This window comes from Fusarium graminearum, chromosome 1 (assembly GCF_000240135.3).
Source record: "Fusarium graminearum PH-1 chromosome 1, whole genome shotgun sequence".
NCBI classification, from domain to species: Eukaryota; Fungi; Ascomycota; class Sordariomycetes; order Hypocreales; family Nectriaceae; genus Fusarium; species Fusarium graminearum.
In genome coordinates this window covers 3,000,618-3,021,467 of record NC_026474.1, presented here as the reverse complement: position 1 = coordinate 3,021,467, position 20,850 = coordinate 3,000,618, and the positions used below count along the sequence as shown (strand labels likewise).

Here is a 20,850-nt window from a genome sequence, read left to right as displayed (position 1 = left end):
GAGGGAGACATCGAAAGTACCACCACCGAGATCGTAGATGAGAACGTTACGCTCCTTCTCAGACTTACCGGCACCAAGACCGTAGGCGATGGCGGCGGCGGTAGGTTCGTTGATGATACGGAGGACGTTGAGGCCGGCAATGGAACCGGCGTCCTTGGTGGCCTGACGCTGGTTGTCGTTGAAGTAGGCAGGAACGGTGATGACGGCCTTCTCAACCTTCTTGCCGAGCTTGGTCTCGGCAATCTCCTTCATCTATTCGGAGGGGTTAATAAGAAAGTCGCTAGTGCGGGGGCGGGGCGGAAAAGCCCGCTCGCCAAAAAAAGAATTTGTGTGCGTACCTTGGTAAGAACCATGGAGGAGATCTCCTGGGCAGAGAACTGCTTGTTCTCACCGAGGTACTCGACCTCGATCTTGGGGCTGCCGTTGTCATCGACAATCTTGAAGGGCCAAGACTCGATGTCCTTCTTGACGGTAGGGTCGTCGAAACGACGACCAATCAGACGCCTGTTGGAAATCTCAGTCAGAAACTGCTTGTGAAGAGTCGGGGAGAGAGAACAAAACTCACTTGGCATCGAAGACAGTGTTGCGGGGGTTCATGGCAGCATTGTTCTTGGCGGCCTCACCGATCAGACGCTCCTTCTCGGTGAAGGAAACGAAAGAAGGGGTGGTGAAAGAACCCTGCTCGTTGGCGATGATCTCGACATTGGTACCCTCGTAGGTAGCAACGCAGGAGTAGGTGGTACCTGAGGGAGGGTGATGTTAGCGGGGTTGTTTCGAGTTGCGTGCATGTGTTTGATGGGTAAAGATAGAGAGAGAGAGTTGTGTTGCTTTTTCGAAATGATCCTGTTGGTTCTTGATGTCCTCGTTTCTGAGGGCATCATGAAGCAAGAGTGAAGGCCTGACGGCGTACACGGCGAAACATATCAAAAAGACTACGACAACTGGAAGAAATGCCGTGATGATATCGAGAGTAAAGAGACTTACCCAGATCAATGCCGATGGCACCGTCGTAAACTTCGTCCGCCATTTTGTCTTGTCTGAAAGGTTTGTGGTGGGAAAGGGAAGAGAGGATGAAGAGGAGAGAAGGAAGAACGTGGGGTTTCAAGAAAGGAAATTCTCCCACATTGATTTTGAGCGGGCGTTAAAAGAATAATAAATTTTGGAGGGACCTGTGAACTTTTTCTGCGGGGCGGGGCAGTGGTCGGTAGGGATCCCCTCCTCTAAACCTATAACGGTAAGGTTTCTCGCCTGAGTTTTTTTCATGCTCCATCTGATTTTTTTTTCAACGAACATTTTCCTTGGGCTACTGGGCACTGGGCAACCAGATACATAGTACATTGTTGCACTTTTAAATGAGGTGCTTTAAAATGGGACAAGACAATTTTAGGCTGGAAATGTGATTGTTATGGGTATAGACTGTTATTGATCGAATGGTTGATACTCTCTTACTCTCTCTCTCTCTATCTCTCTCTATTATTGGACGTCATTTACTGATACATCATGATTTTGTGTGGGCAAAACACAATGCACACACTGTGACCTCAAGGCTCAAGAGGGAAAAAGAGATTTTCCTCCATCGCCTCAGCAAATCATTACCCAGCATCTGCACAAAGTGGCAAGGATTTAGCCGCCTCTAGAAGCAGAATTTGTTCCGAAGCCCGCATGCCTGAGGAAGACATGTATGGATGTTTGCTGCAGTCCAGCCCAACCTACCTTCAGTCAGTCGGAAAAGCTGGCTGCTAAAAGCCTAAGAGACGAAATTGTTGGATCAGCTTATGCTATTTAGACCTGCCTCTTAGATTGTTTATTTTTGTATCCTAAACTCAGGAGACTAGCTTTTCTGTTACCTTCTAGCCTACGTCGTAGCTGCAATTCTCCGCGCACCCAATCTTTGACGGCAATCCCGATATCAACATTTCTTGCCGCTTTCGGAACTGCCTTGTCCAACATGCAGATTTTTGTCCGATAGTGATACTGTATGTGTACTTACTCGTTTGCAACCACCATGTCCACGGCAAGTGAATTTCTGACTCGCTGTCTGACGAATGACGGCTTTTGATGGCCTCTAGAAACTCATAGATGATTGTTCGTAGAATCTACTCTGCGGTTGATCCGGTTCCGAATGACTTTTAATTTCACTGGCCAGTGACCACCAACGTCATGTTGGAGAGTGCTGTGATACCTCGGCCATCAAACCCGGCCGATAGACTTGACACTACCAGATATCAGTCGATGACCCCAGTTTGATAGGTTGATATAACAAGCTTATAATTGGTCTATTCACAAACTACTATCACGGTCCACTTGTCATACCCTCTTTAGGGTATCAGAAAAATTGGCCGCCAGAAGCATAAGGGACGAAATTAATAGACCAGCTTATGATACTTAGATCACATCTTTTAGGCTGTTTATTTTTTTACTCTAAGACTTGTAGGAGGCTAGCTTTTCTGCTACTAAACTTTCACTTATACTTGGGCTACAACCCAAGAACCGCAGTCTCGGCAGCTACTGTATCGGCAATTGTTTCCTTCAGTAACAGCGCTTTGGGTTCCCATCTCAGATACTTTCTCGCCCTCTCAACCTCACTCTTCGAATTAGTCCCCCAGGCTAGAGCCGCCTTGTATCTTGCATTAATCATGTTCTCCATCGAGACAGACTTGGTCTTGGCCTCGGGGATGTATCCTTGACGGTGAACTTCCTCAGCGATCCATTGTGCGAGATCATCCCGCTGGTGTTCCCCTGTGGTGACAAAGTAGTAGCCCTTTCTACCCCAGGTTTCCGAGTCGTTTTCTTTCTTGGATGGGGCCTGTGATGTTTCCACAGCCTTTGCGAGGAGCGCCGTGAGATCCTCAACATGGACATTGTCCCATTTTGCCTTGCCAGCCCCGATGATTGGGGTGTAGCCGAGGTCGACGGCTGCTCTGACTATCTCTGTAATCGCGAAGCTCTGCTTGTGGACCAAACCTCTGCCTGCTCCGTAAATTACGGGAGGAGACACCATGAGATACTTGACGGCCTCCGAGTTGATGCTCTGAACAATTGTTTCAACGTCTTTGTGGATCGCTTCGTCGGGCAAGTTTAGGATACGATCAATGTCCTTGATATCGCCGTGGCTCTGCTCAGGAAGAGGTGGTTCTCCGTAGCGATTGTGCTTGATGTCATACCAAGTAAGGATACCTGCACCTGAGAGATGAACGTAATATCCTGGGCGTTCGGCTGTATGGGTAGAGGCCAGGCCTTTTGCGATGGCTTTGGCAGCCTCGGGTGAGTCCGCAGAGTCAGCCGTATCTGTAATCGATGTAAGGTACTATATCCAGTGCCTACTAGTTAGATGGAACATTGAAACATACGGACAACAACATCGGCTTCAGAAGATGCTTTTTCAATAATGTCAACGCTGCCAAGATCGCCGTACACGAATTTGACGTCGGGGAACTTTTCAGCGATAACTTTGGCACGATCTTGGTTTCGAAAGTAGAGCGTGTAGTCGTACTCTGGGTGAGTCTCATGCAACATGGAGAACGTAGTGCCACCAACATAGCCTGTGAATAAATGTCAGATTGAGTATAGTCGACTACTGTGGCTGATTCTCTCATACCAGTGACTCCAGTGCTATAAATTAATTCAGTTCTTATTCCAACTAGAAGAAATCGGTGTGATGTGGGAGTTTCACTTACAGGAAGATTTTCGGCGCCATAGCAAAGTGTGAGCGTGGATTTGTTTACTTGATTGTACTAGAGTTGGAATTTATGTGAGCTTGTTCAACCTGTTTGATGGCAATCGGAGGAAGCCTTTTTATAACCATTTTTTCTCAAGCAATCTCTCTTCTCATCCGGAGCTTGGTGTTTCTAAGCAAGGAAATGAATACATGATCAATATGTTTTCATCCAATCATGTTGAATAGAGTAAGGAAATTATAGCCGACGGAAGTTCCTGGCATGCATAAAAGAAATGAGCAAGCATTGCAACGGAAATGAATTAGCTGACCTCATAGTTCTATCTTGTTGATGCTGTAGCCACTGAGTTGGGCGTGAGATTCCGATTTAGGAGGGACGATTATGACATACGATCAACATCAGCCAAATACGCATTCACCAGGAGTCTATCACAGCGCTGTGTTGACTAACTTAAATGAAAATTAAATGGTCCAAGCCATCCCGTTCACAGAGTGTCCGATTGAATATGTCAAGTGATCTGAGAAACTCCTTGACATAGCTGCTGGATAAATAGATGTCCGTTTGTCACATGCTTACCCTATGCCTCAAAATCCATCTACTGATAGTAAAGGTTATCAAGACAACCAAGCAAGTTTATCATGCTTCCATTGAGTTTGAGCCACTTACAGCCCATCAAATGAGACAACTCATACTGCAACTCTAACTCAACCTGCGTCACAACCACGAAGCGGGGTACACGATAACCTCCCTGTAGTTCCCCACATAGACGAGGTCAAACATCTAAACAAAGCAAACACAACCAATTGAATCATCAAACAACGACCAGGTGAAGATGATGGGTTTCTGTACGGCACTTACCTGGAAATCAAGTCTTTCTCCTCACTTTATAAACTCTCTCATACCCGAGTTGTTCTGAACTGATTCTCTCCTTCTCCTTCTTCATCTTCATATTTATCTCTACACATCGCCAATTATCAGAACACATCGCCAAAATGCCTGAAAACTACGAAATAAAGAGCTCCGGTACCAAAAACTAGGTGTGTTTTAACTCTGGTCACTTATCTTCATGCCACCTGGTACTAACATAAACCCAGGGAAACCACTACTGCGCCCGCGACTACGGTTCAAGCGCCTCCAACTCAAACTCATACCACTATTCCAACACGTACGCCAGATTGATTCCTAAAAAAAACCCTTACCAGTAGCTCACCTTATCTAGGGTCAGCTCTTACTACTACTCCAACCCCAATGGAAGCACCTACCACAATGATGGGTAGGGTAACTCAACCTACACAGCACCCAGCGGTGACTCTTACTCATCCAGCTCTGGAAAGAAATAAGCGTAGTGACGGAATAATTACCTGTGACTTGTAAGGGATGATAAGATGTAGATACTGATGCAAGGATATGGGATGGTATGAGAGTCTGGTGCTGGCAAGTCTATTGGCTCTAGGCCAACTGAAGTTCACATTTTGAATGGAAGGGCCACGTCTAAGGATATGAGACAAGTATCAAGATTGTAATTCTGCTGCTAAGAACAATTGATATACTGTCTGAACTGGGTTACTTCGATCAGAAGCCAAACATGCTAACTATAAACGTTGAATGAGTATATGTCCTTGCTCCATATTACTCAAGTCCGATTCGATTGAACCGTCGTGATCAGCTTTGCTTCTATCTAGATACCTAGGAAGTATGGACCCAATTGCCTCAGGCCAATTATTAGTGTTTAAATATGCCGACTTATCCGTAATAAACGCTCCTCGAGCCAGGTTCGACTTGGACAAAAGTTCAAGATGTAGGGGAAAGGTACTATGTATTTATGGTATTTTCAGTATGAATAGAAGTCAAATTGCTGGGCTAGCTGTTGAAGAAACGCTTTTGCTGCAGCCCGACTGGCACTGCGTTACTTCGGACAGACGATCACGATATACCTAGAATATAAAGCGATATTAGGATCAACGTCATTAAGATTCATACAAGATGAGGAAGAGCGTCAGCAATGAATTCATATGTGGTTTTAGAAACTACAATAGTATTTTACCGCCAACTATCCGTCGTATCCCACTTCCCAAGAATGAGTTCTAAGGATCATCTCTGATACCCAATACACATGATTGAGCACGTTCTCAGGCTTCCAAAAATACCCGGCAATAAGAGTATATGTAGACTAGTAGTTGTAACATATGTGTTGAGTTTAAATCAGTGCAGCATGTGTTGTATGAAGCTCTTAGGTCTTTGCATGTATTTCATTTTTTAAAGAGTGCCCGTTTGCCATGCCACATAATATCTAGTATCACACAACACCTCATTCCTTAACAATTCATCTCACAAGTGAATGTCGGTCCACCCCAAAAAGGGCATAAAATTACATCTACGTATACCAAGCCATTATCAAGACGGAGATATCTACAAAAGAAAATACTCATCATGCCGCAGGCCGCTATAACACACGACACGTCATGTACGGACCGCATGGGAGCGGAAGGACAAGCCAACGGCAATTAGTCCAAGCAATATGCCATAATGCGAACTGTCACGATGGATACCAACATTTGATGAGTTGCACTGTATTTACGAGCCGGAGACTTTTTTCCTGAGTCGTGCGGGTGCTACCATGTCACGACGGATTCGGGGCAGACAAAGTTGAAGGGACTGTTATTTGTACCATGTTCAACTGACGGGTATAACAGTCAGAATAGCAATATGGAAAGAATGACCATGGGTTTTTGATTGGTAATTGAGCGATTTATCAATTCAAGGTTGGGGATCTCTTTGTAAGTGGTTCAATGTTGACAGGCACTCTACTTGATCAGAATGGGTTAGTTTGCATTATCAGATCGGTGTCGGAAATAACGTATGACATCTCATCTCTCTTCCCAAAGGTCCCAGCGTATGTAACACAAATGCAAAAAAAGGGTTGAGTGAATAACCATCGTAAGGTAGCACTTAGTCAAGTTTAGGTTAACTTGTTTTAGGCAAGCCATGTAAAAGCAAGTCAACTTAAACTATTCATAATTTTGAGGCCCATCCTGGTAACAGCAGCAACAGGGTCACATGATGCGTAACGTCTGCAAGTAAATATGTCACCCACTTGTTTTGCAACTCCACCAACAGCAACAGTAACAGGGCTCAGAGCCAGGGGTAGCCCAGCCAGTCAGGCAGCCAGCCTCAGCTACGAGAAGACAGAAAGGAAGACGCCATCATTGTGTGTGGCAGAAAAAAGAGAGAGAATCAACGGGAATAGTTATGTAGTATTTTAACCCACACCGACTTGATGAACCGATGATTCATATTCAATTCCAGTTAGTCAATCGGCACTAGCTTAGACAAAGAGGGTACGTGCGATACTGGGCGCTTAAACTAAACGACATGACAGGCTTGTCGAGATTCGGCCAGATTCAGCTCAGCTCCAGCTTCAATCAACTCTGCCTTGGCTTGCCGTGTCTTTCTTTTCCTTCCTTCGACAGTCCGGCAGCAAAAGAAACAAAAAAGGAACGTTTCCCATTGGAGCTGTTCCAGTAGTAGGTCTCTGATGCAAGACCTGAGCATAGCGCAGTGCAACGTATGGTGTTGGCAACAGCTGCATACATCATCGACCTGACTTACACGGAGCATTTATTATGGTTCTTGCTGAGGCTGTGATTTCTTGTCTAGCAGTCATAGGTATTCTCAAACATCCACGGGGCGTTTTCTTCTTATAATTAATCCACATTGAGGCTGTAAGAACAAATTAGATGAAACATTTCCCTCTCTGTTGGGTCATCGCCGTGTTGGCTGTGGCTTTCGATAGGGCCATCCCTATGGCCGCCATGGTGAACCGTCGTGGCGTAGCGTGGCGTAGGCGGTCGCAGATAGGGCCACAAGGTTGAGTGGGGGCTATCTAACTCAACTTAATCCAACTTCAAGCCAAGGATTGAGTCGAACCACGGTCCAGATCAGACCTTTTCAAGGGCAGTGGAACATTCAATATAGTACGAGCAATCATAATGACAACATCGACAACAACACTCAGAGGCCATTCATTTGTCCACCAAGTAAAAAATAAAAAGGTTAACAGAGTAAGCGAGACGACCCCAGTCCCTTGAAATCTCGCCTATCCACAGCGACATGGGATCCCCGTCTCTTACTACATACACCCCTCACAACCACACTCCTCTTTGCAATGCTTATCCAACAAAGACGTCTCTAGATATCTAGCAACCTTGAGAGGTATGGACGACTGACTCAAGGGGTAGGATGGAATAAGATATAATAAAATAAAATGCAATTGAAACTATCAATGAGAGTAGATAGATAAATGTAGAAGAAACATAAATGGTAAACATCCCCAGAAAGAAACTCTGCTCCACCTAAGAAATTCGGAAATGACTGACTGTATCATCCTCTCTCGTCTGTGCTGTTCTGGGAGTTCAAGTTTGTTGCCAAACAACTCCAGGGATACAACGGTCCATCTAGGGATTCAAGCAAACTATGAGTTAAGAAAGACATAGGAAACCTCCATCAACGACATGTTTCTGCCCCGTCTCGACTTTTCCACTCATAATTTCTCCCCCTTTCTTCGAGGGTAGCGTGGATCGCTGTTAATAGACACGGATTAGCCAATTGTTACCCAGAGGCTCGTTGCAAAAAGGGAACTCAAATACCAACCTACTAAGAGGCCCGAGGAGGGTTACGGCACTCAGGACGGTTGCAGTATCCTTCCCATCTCGTGGTGCCCTGGTCGGTGATGTTGGCCATGCATCGGCAAGTAGTGCCGGGCTGCTGAGTATAGTCAACGTGACTGCAGCCGCACGAACTCCAGATCTGAGTAGTCCTCCACTGGCACATGTTTGCTGAAAGTTTCAAGTGTAAAAAAAAGTGTGTAAGGTGCGTTGAGACGAATGTCAATGTACTGAAGCAAGGAATTGCCTTGACGCTTCAATATATATAAAGACCGTTTGCTTTTGTGCGAGGATAGTCTTGGGTTGACAACCGAAGTTACTCTCAGTAAACGTCAGATAGTTCACAGCCGTGATCCGAAAAGTTTGTAAGAGTATTTGGTTGCACAAGTGCCGACGGGTGTGGCTTTGTGTATCTTGTGGGTAAAATAGGCTGGCTGCCGTGGTAGACTAGGTCAGGTTCGACACCAAGAAAGCGTTGAGATTGAAGCTGAGAGGCTTGAGTGGAGGGAATCTGTATAGATGGTTCAAGTGATGACAGTGAATTGCTGCTGAGTCTGTGTTGGAATCTGAGTCTGAGTGTGAGCTGTGATGATTGAAACAAAGCCAGATGTCCTTGGCCTTTATATAGCTGGTGAAACTGTCCCGAGGATTTGGTAACGACTATGATAGAGCAAGGCAGTTTGCTATCCATGACACTATGTGATGTGCGCAGGTGTCTTGGTGATCCCACAATGTCAAAGTCGAAATAACCCTCACAATGATGGCAAGGAAAATCGATTGTTGGTCCTGTTCGCACTTGCTCGGTGTTGAAGACCAGGAGCTGGGTTGCTTAGATAGGTAGGATGGTTGGTTGACTACCTAGTCAGTTGGTCCTGGGCCGGCCAGGGGGTGAGGCTTGGAAGAGGGGTGTGCGTTGGTGCTGTTAGGCACTCGCTCCTCTTTCTTCTCGGCCCTTGCTCTCACGTCGGGTCCCCGCAAACAAACTGCAAAAACCAGACGAAGGGGTTTCTGGAAAATGAGACAATCAACTTGTTCAAGTGAATTATCACTTCCGAGCTCCAAATCAGGTAGCAGTTTGGTTTGTGTGCCGCAACACCACGCTCTGTTGGCGGGCTGGTCCAAGGGTCAACTTACGTCAAGGTACATCAGTCCACAAAGGGGCTTTAAACAAGACCAACCATATTGGAGCTTGCTTGCTCGAGCTCTAGCAACTTTCTCTCGCTGTAATTTCTCTCCCAGCGTGTCTGGTAAAGGAGAGTGTGTATTCGCCGTTGTCCTGATCTCTGAGATCAAGAATCTCCACTAAATTACTGGAGCCAATCGAGGCAGAATTGATGTGAGCTCAGGTTTGGCATATTTTGTCTCGAGCAAAGGAACAAGAGATGTCTCGTCTTTCCTCGTCGGATTTTTCCTTGTAGCCCGAGGTGTGCGAGCCTTGCTCGGTTCAATGGGGCACTCTGTATGATGGGGCATCGTGCACCCACACTTCACGGATATTCTTTTGCATTGAGGGGTGACCACCATCATGCATCTTTCAATTTGTACTCAACGTTGTGGCCGCATCCAGACCGGCCAGCTGCCTCGATCTCTTTATGTGACCGTGGCCATCAGCTTGTTTTGCTCAAGACTGACTACCGTTCGTGAGCGTAATGGCTGCATCATATGGCAGCTGGGAGTAGCTATTATGTGATGCTGTCGGAGACTGTACATCGTGCTTTGAACTCGGTGCTCAGTTTCTACTTATCACCTTAAAGGTCGAGGCGTGGGTCCTCAGTAGCTGATGTCGAGAGCATGTCCGTAGCCGCAATCGAAACCATGCAGCAAAGATCTTAAGCTCCCTTGCTAGTACACGGACTGAACATCATGAACGCCAAAACTCGTTCTAGGTCCCACCAGAGTTGCTATATGTCCAACGTCTGAGCTCAAGAGCAGTTGGGAGGAATTTGCCGAACTTCTCCTTTTTTTGCAGCTGCCACATGGGCGTGACAAGTGTGTTCTCCTGCCCACCCTCTTCTCAATACCTCTCCCGCTGTCGAATCCCGTCCAATTCATTCAACCGATAACAACGGCGTGTGCTGTGTGATTTGTGTCATGACGCCACAGAACTTGCCCTACTGATTAATGAATGCGGACCCTCAGATCTCCATACCCTGCTAGGGCCATCATAAAGAAACATGATACTTGTCCTAATCTAGTACAAAAAGGGCATGTATGGTAAGAAGAGTACTTTAGTAAAGTTATATGGCGAAATATGACAAGAGGCCCAACTTTGGGCCCATGTTGAATAGCTGGCAAAAGACCGGATGACCCTGGTGGAGGGACGAGTATTGCTTACGGGTTACTCTCAGAACCCGAAATGGTCACCCCAAAGCTTGTCTCACGGAACATCTTGAGGAAAATTTCTTCCTGAAAGTGTCTGTTGGTAGGGTTTCTGTCATCATCCCTTGTCCTTTGGCTAAGCTAAGACGCGAGAGGCGTTAGACGCCTTGTGGAGCCAGCGGATGTTGCACATGATCCGCGAGGAAGACGGTTAATCCCCTTGTAGATTAGATAGTCCACAGAATGTAGGGTCGTTCTGGGGTTGAAAGAGTCCAAGGATAAGGGACTATCCCTGTTCGAGTGCGAACAAAGAAAGCGTGCAGTATTGGCGTCAGCCTCTCGGCTTTGGCCATCTCTCAACACCATTGGGGGTTAATCTTGTAATGTTACAATGTTACCAACCCATGTGAGCAAAAATCCGCGCGTGTAGTGATAAACCCCTTTTTTGCCGAGATTGACATTGCGGGTGAAACTAACGCGTTTGCTCTTTTGTACTGTTCACTTCATCAAGACGACACTCGGAAGGTTTCCACGCGGGTAGGCGGGCCAGCTCATGCGCGCGGGCCGCCGAAGGCACACCAACAAGAGCGTGAACGTGAGTAGAAGCGTATATCTGCTGTTCCTGATACTAGCAGTATCTGCAGCGATCATCAAGTGAAGCGCGAATCCACGCAACCAACTGCATATCTAGTAGTGTTGTACTCGTACCGACTCCATATAAACAGGCATGATTCCTGATTCTGGTCCATGTCTCTTTGCTCTATACCCCACAAATGGCATTATCTACGCCTGGCTCTTGACTATTAGACAGTACATGCGGAAACGAATGATATGTAGTCGGGATGGCTTCATACAATTCCGCGTTGCTGCATGACTCGATGCACGACGACCGAGGTTTGTCACACATGGTTGTGCTCAGCCATACCGTTTTTGATATTGACAAGTGTGACGGAGCTGTACTCTCTGCGTTGCACTATCCCGCTCTGCTCCATGCTGTGCTGTGCCATATCATACCATATCCAGGCAATAGTCTACTTTGTATGCTTGTTTGTCCATTCTGGGTCTTGGGATCATCACAGAAAAGCTGCGGGGTGTGTGATTTGACTTTGCGTTGAGGTACCTAGGTATGATGGATGCCGAGACGGGACATTATCGACATGATAGGACACGATAAAGACGACCTCATTAAACCTGTTGGTTAAGCGGAAAAATCATAACTGCCGTCGTAGGCTGATTTGATCAACTGAAAAGCCGTGTACCTTGCAGTTGCCCAACACCTTCCCACGGTACTTACTTTGCAGTGGCTGATTTATCCAATCCTTCCATCGTTCCTGCTAAAGCAGGTCCGATGGCTTCAACTCGATCAGTTCTTTCCTACTACAAAGAACTGCTTTGCTGTGATTGGGTCGAGCCTAGCCATGGCAGGTGCAACCCCTGTCAAGAGGCGCTTGGAGGTTGTTGCTTTGCGTGAAACCTTGTTGATATTCACACTGTGCAGTCAGCCTGATGCCCCACGTTCATCACAGTGCTAATGAGAACGATACCCCTGTTTCGCATTCTGGGTGGACAGCTATGATCCCTGCAGCTTCCTGCAGCTCAGGTTGGGTGTGATGGCGCGCGGCTGTACCTGACCTGTCTTCACATCAATCAGTCCAAGGCAACGCGCCTCATCCATCAACCCACCACAGCAATAGTCCACAACATCGACTTGACATTCTGGCTTCAGGGGCGCTTTTACGACGCGGTTGTTGGTTTGGACTGCCTTTATCCTCGTCTGATCCACTTTGTACGAGACAAACTCCGCTACTACTGCGCCTACGACTCCTTTCGCTTCTGCTTCTGCGTCTGCCTGCGCCTGCGCCTAGGTCTGCGTCTGCGTCTACGCCCCTTGTCCGTTGTTATACTTGACGAACTGAGTCTTTTTGGGCTGCGTTGGGTTGCTTTTTTGCGGCAAATACCTCGTGAACCTTGCGTATCTCCTTGGTACTTTACTTGCCGGATGAGCTCCCGGAGTCCAGCATCATGTGGACAATACACTAGATCAGCATGCAGCAAACTTCCACCATCACACTCTCCCTAACCCTTGGCAAGTCTTGCTCCGAACCTTTCCTAGGGACTAGAGTTGTGATCCCTTCCACGAGTCTGACCGCCCACTTCTCGGTGTTGGGAGCCCCTTGAAGTCTTAGCCGCAAGTGTTGGTTTGGCTTTCACCTACCGCCCTGGGATCTTCTCATCGGAAAGCCTCATGTAGCCTCTTATGCGACCCAACACCTACCACAGCCCCCAGTTCTACTAGAACTCGATGAGAAAGTTCTACAGTCATATGTACATGCTATATGTTCGGTCGGCCGCGGCCTGACTTTGGAGTGACGACACGCAGCCATTATCATGCACCTGTGCGTCCACCTCTTTCCAGACCCAGGTGAAATACCCTGGCACATGGCGTATCAGTCAAGTGATTGATATTGTATTCTACCTGCATTGCACCTTCCAACTTGGACCTCCTTCGGGTGAGTGTAATACGAGTTGCAAACTTAATTGAGATCATCCAACGACTCCCCCATCATCCGACAACAGCCCAACAAGTTGCATAGAAAGTGGTCCCAAGAAATGAATCTGAGTCACGACTGAAAGCTCAATCGAGATGGACGGACGCAGAAGGGAGCAGTACAGTTTCGGTAATTCCCAATTTCTCACCCCTCGACTGATATCGAGGCACGAGACGGCACAGACAACACTAGCTTCACTTATACTCATCATTATATGCTCATCACACCTAGCCCTTGTATTAGTTGTTGGTTCCCTACCTAATACGGAAAAGACATATTTGCCGACGTGCATACACGCACACAGACTCGTCTTGATATTGGCGCAACTGGGGGCCTTTGTCTCCAGAGCATATCAGTCGCTATCAACATGGTCATATGCAGGAAACTTGTGTTTTCCCGGTGACATATGAATGCCTGAACTAGTAGACGTAAACTCACGCTCTTGTTGGTGATCAGAGTGATGGTAGTGCAGCCCTTGATACTTACTTACACACACACCATCAAATTTGCCGAACCGAGTGTTCATGATAGCTTTGACCATTATTGACAACGGCACGGCACGGCCCACTGGAAAACATGCAGCCCCTATCAGAAAGCATCCAGGTTCTCCTTGTTCAGTTTCCGCCAACCCTTTCTTCTGGGGCTGAGATATGCTGCCGCAGCAAGCCCACCATGTTGCGCCAGATTCGCTTCTGAAATGGAAGAACAGTTGAGACCGCGCAAGTGCGCGTCTATGATGAGCAAATGGTATTAATTAGTAAACTTAGAAAATGGGTTTCAAGCACCAAGTTACTGGGACAGTCCCAGGGTCCGTAGGGTTTAGCGACAGGTTGTTGTAACGGCGGCGCTTAGAAGTTGCTCTAATTGGCTGACCGACGCGTATTGCTCAGCCCTGGTCGCAACCTAAAGACGACATGGCGTCAAAGGGTTCCCAAAGAGTCTCTGTAAGACAAACAAGGCAATAGAGTATAGACGCGAAAGAAACTGGGATAAACAGTCCCCGCGACGTAGCCATCAGTCGCACAGGACGACGACGGACCACATCATACACTAATTTCACATTCGATATCACATCTGTCAAACCTGGTTCAATCATATGATAGTTTATGCCTGCTACTCCGATTTTATGACCGTTCATGTCTCTCAGCTTGGCAAGGTTCATACTTTCATGTTGCCTTTTATCCCGCAGTGACGTCGAGGTATTGCAGCGATTGCACACACCGGTCTCTGTCCCCACGGTTTTTGGTCGCTGAATGGATCTTGTTCTGTTTCTCTCTTTCCTTTGCCCGTAGATTGAAAATTCAGGTTCAATGAGATTTTATAGAACTTTGTGTCTTGTCTTCTCTTGTCTTTAGTAGAGATCTGGGGGCTACCCTAGATATTGACGAGGAAGTGAATATCCAGTCAAGTAATCTGTATACGGTTATTCTCATGAAATTATATCTGTCTCTTAATTTATCTTGTACCATTAATTTGCTCAATCCTCGATGATAATGCTATCGCCAATTCATACTGGGAGATCATCGTTTTGTAAGGTCGCTGCATCTTCGAGAGGCCAACGGTTGGCTTTAAGTCTCAGATCCTCATGTTTAGCAAAGGAGTTTCCAGGTTTCTTCATTTTATTTCTACTGAGTATTCGTGAGATCAGACTGGGATTGTAACTGGAACTGAAATCGAAACTTGCATGCAATGAGGGAACCCGGCAGAACAAGTTGTTGTATATGGTGAGGTTTCTCAGCAACAACTGCCACATAGTTCGATGATATATCTGTCATTGCTTCCGGTACTTCACAGGCTAACGATATCTTAAATATTGTGCTATTGAAAGGATAGGGTAAAGAATAAATCGGCTTGCTACCCCGGAGGCATTTCTAGGGTACACGAGGCAACTCACAAACAAACACTCGATCTTTTTGGGTGAGGCTTTTTTGTCTTTCGGTGCGAAATATTAGTAGTATGATCTGATGGTACACAACGACTTTGGCTAAAACTTGCAATGAAGCGACAACGTAAGGTGGTAGAAGATGACCCCATTTGATGGCAAACAAACAAGAGTCATCATTCCAGACTGAGAGTAGCTATCTCGGCTTCAAATACTAGGGTTGTATCTCAAGACCAGGTTGATGGATAACAAGACTAATTTATCATGGAGAAGCTGCAGGTAGGTCGTCCGGGGCGTATCATGAGTATCGTGCCCGGCTGGATAATTTCTCTCGACACTGAGTCATGAGAGTACAAGAAAGATGGTACAGCTTTTAGATTCCGACAAATATTTGTCTTCTCGAGATTCTAACTCCCAGATACAGCGTTTGTGCTGCACAGATGTCCGTTTAGTGTAGCTGCTTCTCAAACAACCGGAGAAGTTATCGAGACCGCGAATGTATTTTATATCCTTGATTCTTGTCTCACAACCATCCTGAACTATCTAGACTTAACTAATATTTCTTTTTATATGTGTTCCCTTGTAAAGACAAGATTTTGTTGAAAGAGGCACGTCCATGGCAGCAAAGTTGTTTCACGGATCTCGCTCTTAGTGAGCGATAACCCCCGAGCCTTACCTTAGGCATTCGGAAGAGTCGCAACAGTAGATATGTTCTACATAGGACATGTTTCTAGCCTGGAGATGTCAAATTTCTCTCACATAGCCAGGCGATGCTTGCAGAGTGGGATGCAATTAAGACAAATGACTCTGCATAAGCTGGATAAGAGCATCTTCAGATTTAGTAAGATTTGGGATATCAATATAGATCTTAGAATACCTACCTAGTTTTGAATATAATCATCAAAATGGCACCTCTTACCTTTTATCTTATCTAATACAAGAGCGCCTGCCTTGAACACTCAGACAGGTTTCTAGAAGCATTACAGAAAGGACCCACTTATATACGATGGCGATGGGAGATGGAGATGCAACCGCCACCTGAGGATTCAACCTGCTCTTTACAACACAACAAGGGTAGCTTCAGATTCCGCCATGGTTCGCAACAGAATCATTTCAATATTGGACGAAGCTTGGGGAATTTTAACACGGTTATTTGAATGCTGAACAACATCATGCAGCACCTCTTGAAACCGCTCAGCAAATGTACCTATCTCAACACCAAGATCTAATCATCATCATTATCATCTCAGCTTAACTCCGAAATGAACTCATTCAAGCTCAACCTCCTCGAATTGCCCGTGGATATCCTCAGTCTCATACTTAAACCGCTTGTCACAAGTTCCACGCCTATTCATCTCTGTCCTTGTACTCCGTCGCCCATCAACCCTCTACCTATTCTGCTCTCCCACCCAGCACTATATGCCATCGCCACGCCGCTTTTATACGCAGGAAACCAGTTTTTACTGGACGCAACAGGCCCTCATTCACAGCACATACGCAGGGAGTTGCAGGATGCACCGCCCGGGGCCGACGAGAGACTTCCCGGCCGAGCAACTCTGCTCACGACGCCAGGTGCGCTGCGCAGAATCGCGAGGATGGAGCTAAGGATTGACCGTCTGAGAGGGTGGCTCGGATCGGATATTGTGCCGGTGCTGACAGAGTTGGCGGTGCAGGGCAGGATGGACTATCTCACCATCTGGGTGCGCACTCCCGCTGAACCGAGAGCAACGGTGTACCTCCACTCTGCGAAGCAAGAGAAGGATATTCACATGTTCTCTCGACCGCCACTAGAAGGTCTACTACGAGTACTGGCAGACCCATACCTTGTATCAGCGCAGTTGTGGGTAGACGCGCGGCATTCAAAGACGTGGTGTCGGTTCCACGCCGGAGGTTGCGGAGCGGAAAGTGGAGATCCGGGTCCGGGAAGGAAACGAGAACGGCATGTCGAGATTGAGTGGCGAGAAATAATCCGGCTGGTGGATCCGGAGAGGAAGGAGATTACTGTCATTGGAACAGAGAAGAAGTGGTGAATGCCATCCAATACCAGACCAGATCAGATCATGGTCAAAGGATGATCGAGCTGATCTCTTTGGTTTTGTGGCACATCTGATAGCAACTGAGGGTGTGTTTGTACATTGCACGGCTACGTGGCGGCGCTCGTTATGGACGGAGAGAGGCGGCACCCAAGCCGGGATGTGCAGTGGCTTTCTGCAAGCAAAGAGTGTGTGCATCAGTCTGACAGTACTTTGCAGTCTCTGTCTTTGATACGCAAGACGGAAGAAGCTGAGAGACCAGCATTGGTAGATCAAAGTGAGATGAGCATCTGGTGTGCCGTCTTGGCAATGCTGTCAGACCGAACATCTCGGTGTTGGCCGTCATCTCGCTACAGCTCGAATCTTATTTCACGGTTTCTATGTCTCAATCGCAAGCGGGATACACAGAGGCATTCATCCATCCATTCATTCATTATCCACTGAAACAAGGCTATTCTTGCCTTTCCAAAGCCTTGATATCCCCGAGGTTTGCTTGGCCTGGCGAGTCGGAACCCCGAGCCATCACCGCACAGACGGGGGACAGACAAGGTCACGCGTGCAACAGAGAGCTCGAGCTCGAGCTTTAAATGAGAAATGACGTCTTTTGGTGTCTCATGATTTGTTTTGGAATTGACTTTTAACTTCTTTTGAGGTGTGAAGCTGGGAGGTGGCATTCCTTTTCCCCGCAATTAGTCTGGAATCTAGAGCTTCATGGATTGGGCTATCAACCCCCAGAGATGGTGTTTGTGTGATAAGCTGAATGACGGTTGGTTCCTTGATTGCATTGTTTTCAAGATGGTTTCCCACTGTACCATCACTACGAAAGAAGAGAGACGCACATCTCGTCAGGTCTGTGACAGTGTGGCATAACTATAACACAAGCTAACTTAAAGCTGTGGCATGCCTCCGCCCCTATGATCGGCTTATGCTGTGTGCTCTTGACTATGTATCTGTCTCACAAAAGGACAAGGTCTATTCCAATTAGACATGAGACAAGACAGACAGAAATAATCGGCAATAAAAAATCGAAAAAGAAAAACCCATGTCGACATTGTCGTCATGCACGTTCTCGGTCACCTCCCGAAAGTGTTACCCAAGAAGAAATCTGAATCAGAAGCTGATCCCTGACCAAGAAGACTACCTGGAAGAAAAACCAGACATCTGATTGGGTCGTATGCTTAACAGAAGATGTTTTGGGCCGAAGATATAGTCGGCCTGCTCCGGCTATTCATGGCTCGTTTTTTTTTTTTTTGTTTCTATGTAATGCGACGCTATCTGGACTATCTTGCATTGGACTGGGCACATGATCGGTCTAGAATTTATGAGATGCCGGGTGATGCCAGAGGATTGAGAGCTTGTGGGTGTGTAGCGTATGAAACCAACACCATTATGAATTGTACACAGAAACAGTAACCCACTCACTCTCTCACTCTCTCTGCTATCTTTACACCAAATAATAACACCGAAGAGAATAGATGGGCAGTGCCCGTGTTGCCAATACGTCAGGTGATAGGCCAGCCTTGCTTGGAGTAGTCTATACCGCTGTTTTGTACAGCACAACACAGCAACGGCAAGTTATCAGTACCGAGTGAGAAGGGGACACTAGCAATTGATCTTCATCATTGCTTCACTTGCAGATATTCGATCATCGCTCTTTACTTTATCCGGAAAGGGCTGGAATTGATGGATTCGCCGCTATCAAGATGTGCTTCCATGTGCCGACTGTAGACCAAGACAGCCAAGCCAAGCTACAGCCCGTGTCCAAATAGACGAGAGTAGAGTAATTATTCTTTACTGATCAAGAGCACAGAACAAAGACAAATAGGCAGGAGAGAAATAGTAGTATTGAATTTAGCAAGAAATTGCCTGGAAAGTTGGCTTATTCCTAATCCTAGTCTCATTTTTCTTCTTCCTGTTCCTTTCAACCGAGAGCGATAGCTGAAGCCCTGCTTGCTTGCTTGCTCATTCACTCAACCGACCCCCCATGTAGTTTTTTTTTTTTTTTTGGGTGGTTGATACTGTTGTTTTTATTTTATCCCGCTTCTTGGTAGCGTGTTTTTTGCTTTTTCCCAATTGTAATCTGTGGTATCCTTTGTTTTCCCTGACGTTGATGTTTGATAAAAAGAAAATTGCAATTTGAATCCTGAGTATAAGAGATGATCGCTGCGCTTTGCCCATAAACAAAAAACATGTTCATTCATTTCAATCATTTCACATTTGATTTAGTGAAGAACGATATCGTGGAAGTCGTGCTTGTGGTCGTCGGCGTGCTCGCCCCAGTGAACAGGTCCGAGCTTGAGGATGCGGTAGCTGTTGTTGGAGCCGGAGCTGGAGCTGGCGCTGGACTCGACTGATGCTCGTCGCTCGGCAGCAGGACGAGTGTGGGAGCGGACGGCGGGCTTCTGAGGGTATGAAGGAGATGTAGCCGGTGCGAGTGAGAGGAAGGATGACTTGGGAGGAGGAGTGAGAGGGAGGAAGTTTTGAGGAGGAAGGTCAGACATTTTGGTAGAGTTGAGTTGAGTAGAGTCGAGAGTTGTTGTTGTGAGATGAGAGGTGTTATAGTTCTTGCTGTTGGTGTTGAATGAGTTGATAGATAGAGACAAACAATAGACAAAACCAAGAGGGAAGACGTCCTCTTTATGCTTTCATCCTCCTCCCCCCAGGTCTCATCTCTCTTCCTCTCTCATATCTTAGGTCGCTTATACAGACACATGCTTCTTGATAGTTAGTTCATACCCACCAACTTAATCGCCCACCCCCCTGGGGTACCCCGGCCTTCCGTATCACCGAATCTACACAAACTTCTAGAGTATCGTCACATTAATGCGAAACTAACACAGGCATGTCCCGCCTGTCCCGCTTCTGCTACTCCTCTCCTCTTCGATCTACAAGTTAGTAATAAGCATGTACCACTATTATCTATGGTCTATGTCATACCGTTGTCGCGTCTTGGTTACGAATCTTTGCTTGAGACAAAGCTGAGAATCATGCCTTGTGATTCTATGCTATTTTTTGCCACTTTTTTCGTTTGATCGTCTGAGACTATCAGAAACAGAAACGAAAACAACCCCCCTGGAATTAATAATGTCCCTACATAAGGTTCTATTCTTGATGTGACCACCACCGGTTTGTCCATCCGGTTCTATTTAGACCATGATTGGTTGGTTCCCCCAAAAAGGATGCTTGACAAAATCATAACATATTATCGACAGGTACACTATTTTTTGCCCTTTCCTTTCTTTTTTTGACAATTATCAACGATTGCCGCCTCGCGTTTGAGAACCTAGTTATGCCGTGTTTTATACAACCTCCTTCTTACTCGCTCGCTACTGCAGCAGACTTGGATCTTTCTGGTACAACTGAGACTGCAGTGCGTGGGGGGCGTTTCTTGTAATTCTTCCGCTCAACCACATACGGACCGGTCTTGCATATTTTACCCTGTTCTTTTGTTTTCGTTTATTTTTGTACATGTGTAAATGACAGCAGTCAATCTGGCAGAGATCTTGACTTGACACGGTCTTTGTCCGAGTTGGGTCTCGATGCCGCTCCACCAAGTTGACCATCATGGTACACACTTATTATACCGACATATTGTTACACTATCAGCTCCACTGCTCACAACATAGATAAGGAAACAGGAGAAAGCTGAGAGCCTGGTTCAAAATGTCAAAGCTTTGCAGATCGTGGGGAACTCCCGTCATGGATGGATGCCACGCTTCTCCTTTT

At 46.5% G+C, this 20,850-nt stretch overlaps 7 protein-coding genes across 7 annotated transcripts in view; 1 reads left to right on the top strand and 6 right to left on the bottom strand.

Moving 5' to 3' along the window:
• Positions 1-1,053, bottom strand: part of FGSG_00921 (heat shock protein SSB1) — a 2,755-nt gene extending 1,702 nt beyond the window's left edge. The window contains exons 1-4 of the mRNA XM_011318356.1: positions 985-1,053; positions 566-743; positions 339-504; positions 10-252 (exon numbers count right to left, since the gene is read on the bottom strand). Coding sequence (XP_011316658.1) covers positions 10-252; positions 339-504; positions 566-743; positions 985-1,027 — 630 coding nt within the window. The 5' untranslated portion in view covers positions 1,028-1,053. The remainder of the gene's footprint in view (positions 1-9; positions 253-338; positions 505-565; positions 744-984) is intronic.
• Positions 1,054-2,476: 1,423 nt separating this feature from the next.
• Positions 2,477-3,697, bottom strand: FGSG_00920 (uncharacterized protein; the record flags this gene model as incomplete). Its single annotated transcript, XM_011318355.1, has 4 exons — positions 2,477-3,288; positions 3,351-3,542; positions 3,599-3,612; positions 3,678-3,697. The coding sequence occupies 4 exons, from the start codon at positions 3,695-3,697 to the stop codon at positions 2,477-2,479; spliced, it is 1,038 nt and encodes a 345-aa protein (XP_011316657.1).
• Positions 3,698-8,217: 4,520 nt separating this feature from the next.
• Positions 8,218-8,507, bottom strand: FGSG_11858 (uncharacterized protein; the record flags this gene model as incomplete). The annotated part of the gene is made up of 2 exons (XM_011318354.1): positions 8,218-8,257; positions 8,332-8,507. The coding sequence occupies 2 exons, from the start codon at positions 8,505-8,507 to the stop codon at positions 8,218-8,220; spliced, it is 216 nt and encodes a 71-aa protein (XP_011316656.1).
• A 4,697-nt stretch (positions 8,508-13,204) lies between these two features.
• On the bottom strand, positions 13,205-13,883 carry FGSG_00919 (uncharacterized protein; the record flags this gene model as incomplete). The annotated part of the gene is made up of 4 exons (XM_011318353.1): positions 13,205-13,436; positions 13,510-13,568; positions 13,648-13,683; positions 13,881-13,883. The coding sequence occupies 4 exons, from the start codon at positions 13,881-13,883 to the stop codon at positions 13,205-13,207; spliced, it is 330 nt and encodes a 109-aa protein (XP_011316655.1).
• Positions 13,884-14,095: 212 nt separating this feature from the next.
• FGSG_11857 (uncharacterized protein) lies at positions 14,096-14,827 on the bottom strand (the record flags this gene model as incomplete). The annotated part of the gene is made up of 3 exons (XM_011318352.1): positions 14,096-14,356; positions 14,431-14,583; positions 14,723-14,827. 3 exons carry the CDS (start codon positions 14,825-14,827, stop codon positions 14,096-14,098), a joined length of 519 nt encoding a protein of 172 aa, XP_011316654.1.
• A 1,776-nt stretch (positions 14,828-16,603) lies between these two features.
• FGSG_00918 (uncharacterized protein) lies at positions 16,604-17,121 on the top strand (the record flags this gene model as incomplete). The annotated part of the gene is made up of 2 exons (XM_011318351.1): positions 16,604-16,663; positions 16,765-17,121. 2 exons carry the CDS (start codon positions 16,604-16,606, stop codon positions 17,119-17,121), a joined length of 417 nt encoding a protein of 138 aa, XP_011316653.1.
• A 1,871-nt stretch (positions 17,122-18,992) lies between these two features.
• Positions 18,993-19,702, bottom strand: FGSG_00917 (uncharacterized protein). Its single transcript, XM_011318350.1, has one exon. The coding sequence runs from the start codon at positions 19,623-19,625 to the stop codon at positions 19,347-19,349; it is 279 nt and encodes a 92-aa protein (XP_011316652.1). The 5' UTR covers positions 19,626-19,702; the 3' UTR covers positions 18,993-19,346.
• Positions 19,703-20,850: the final 1,148 nt, after the last annotated feature.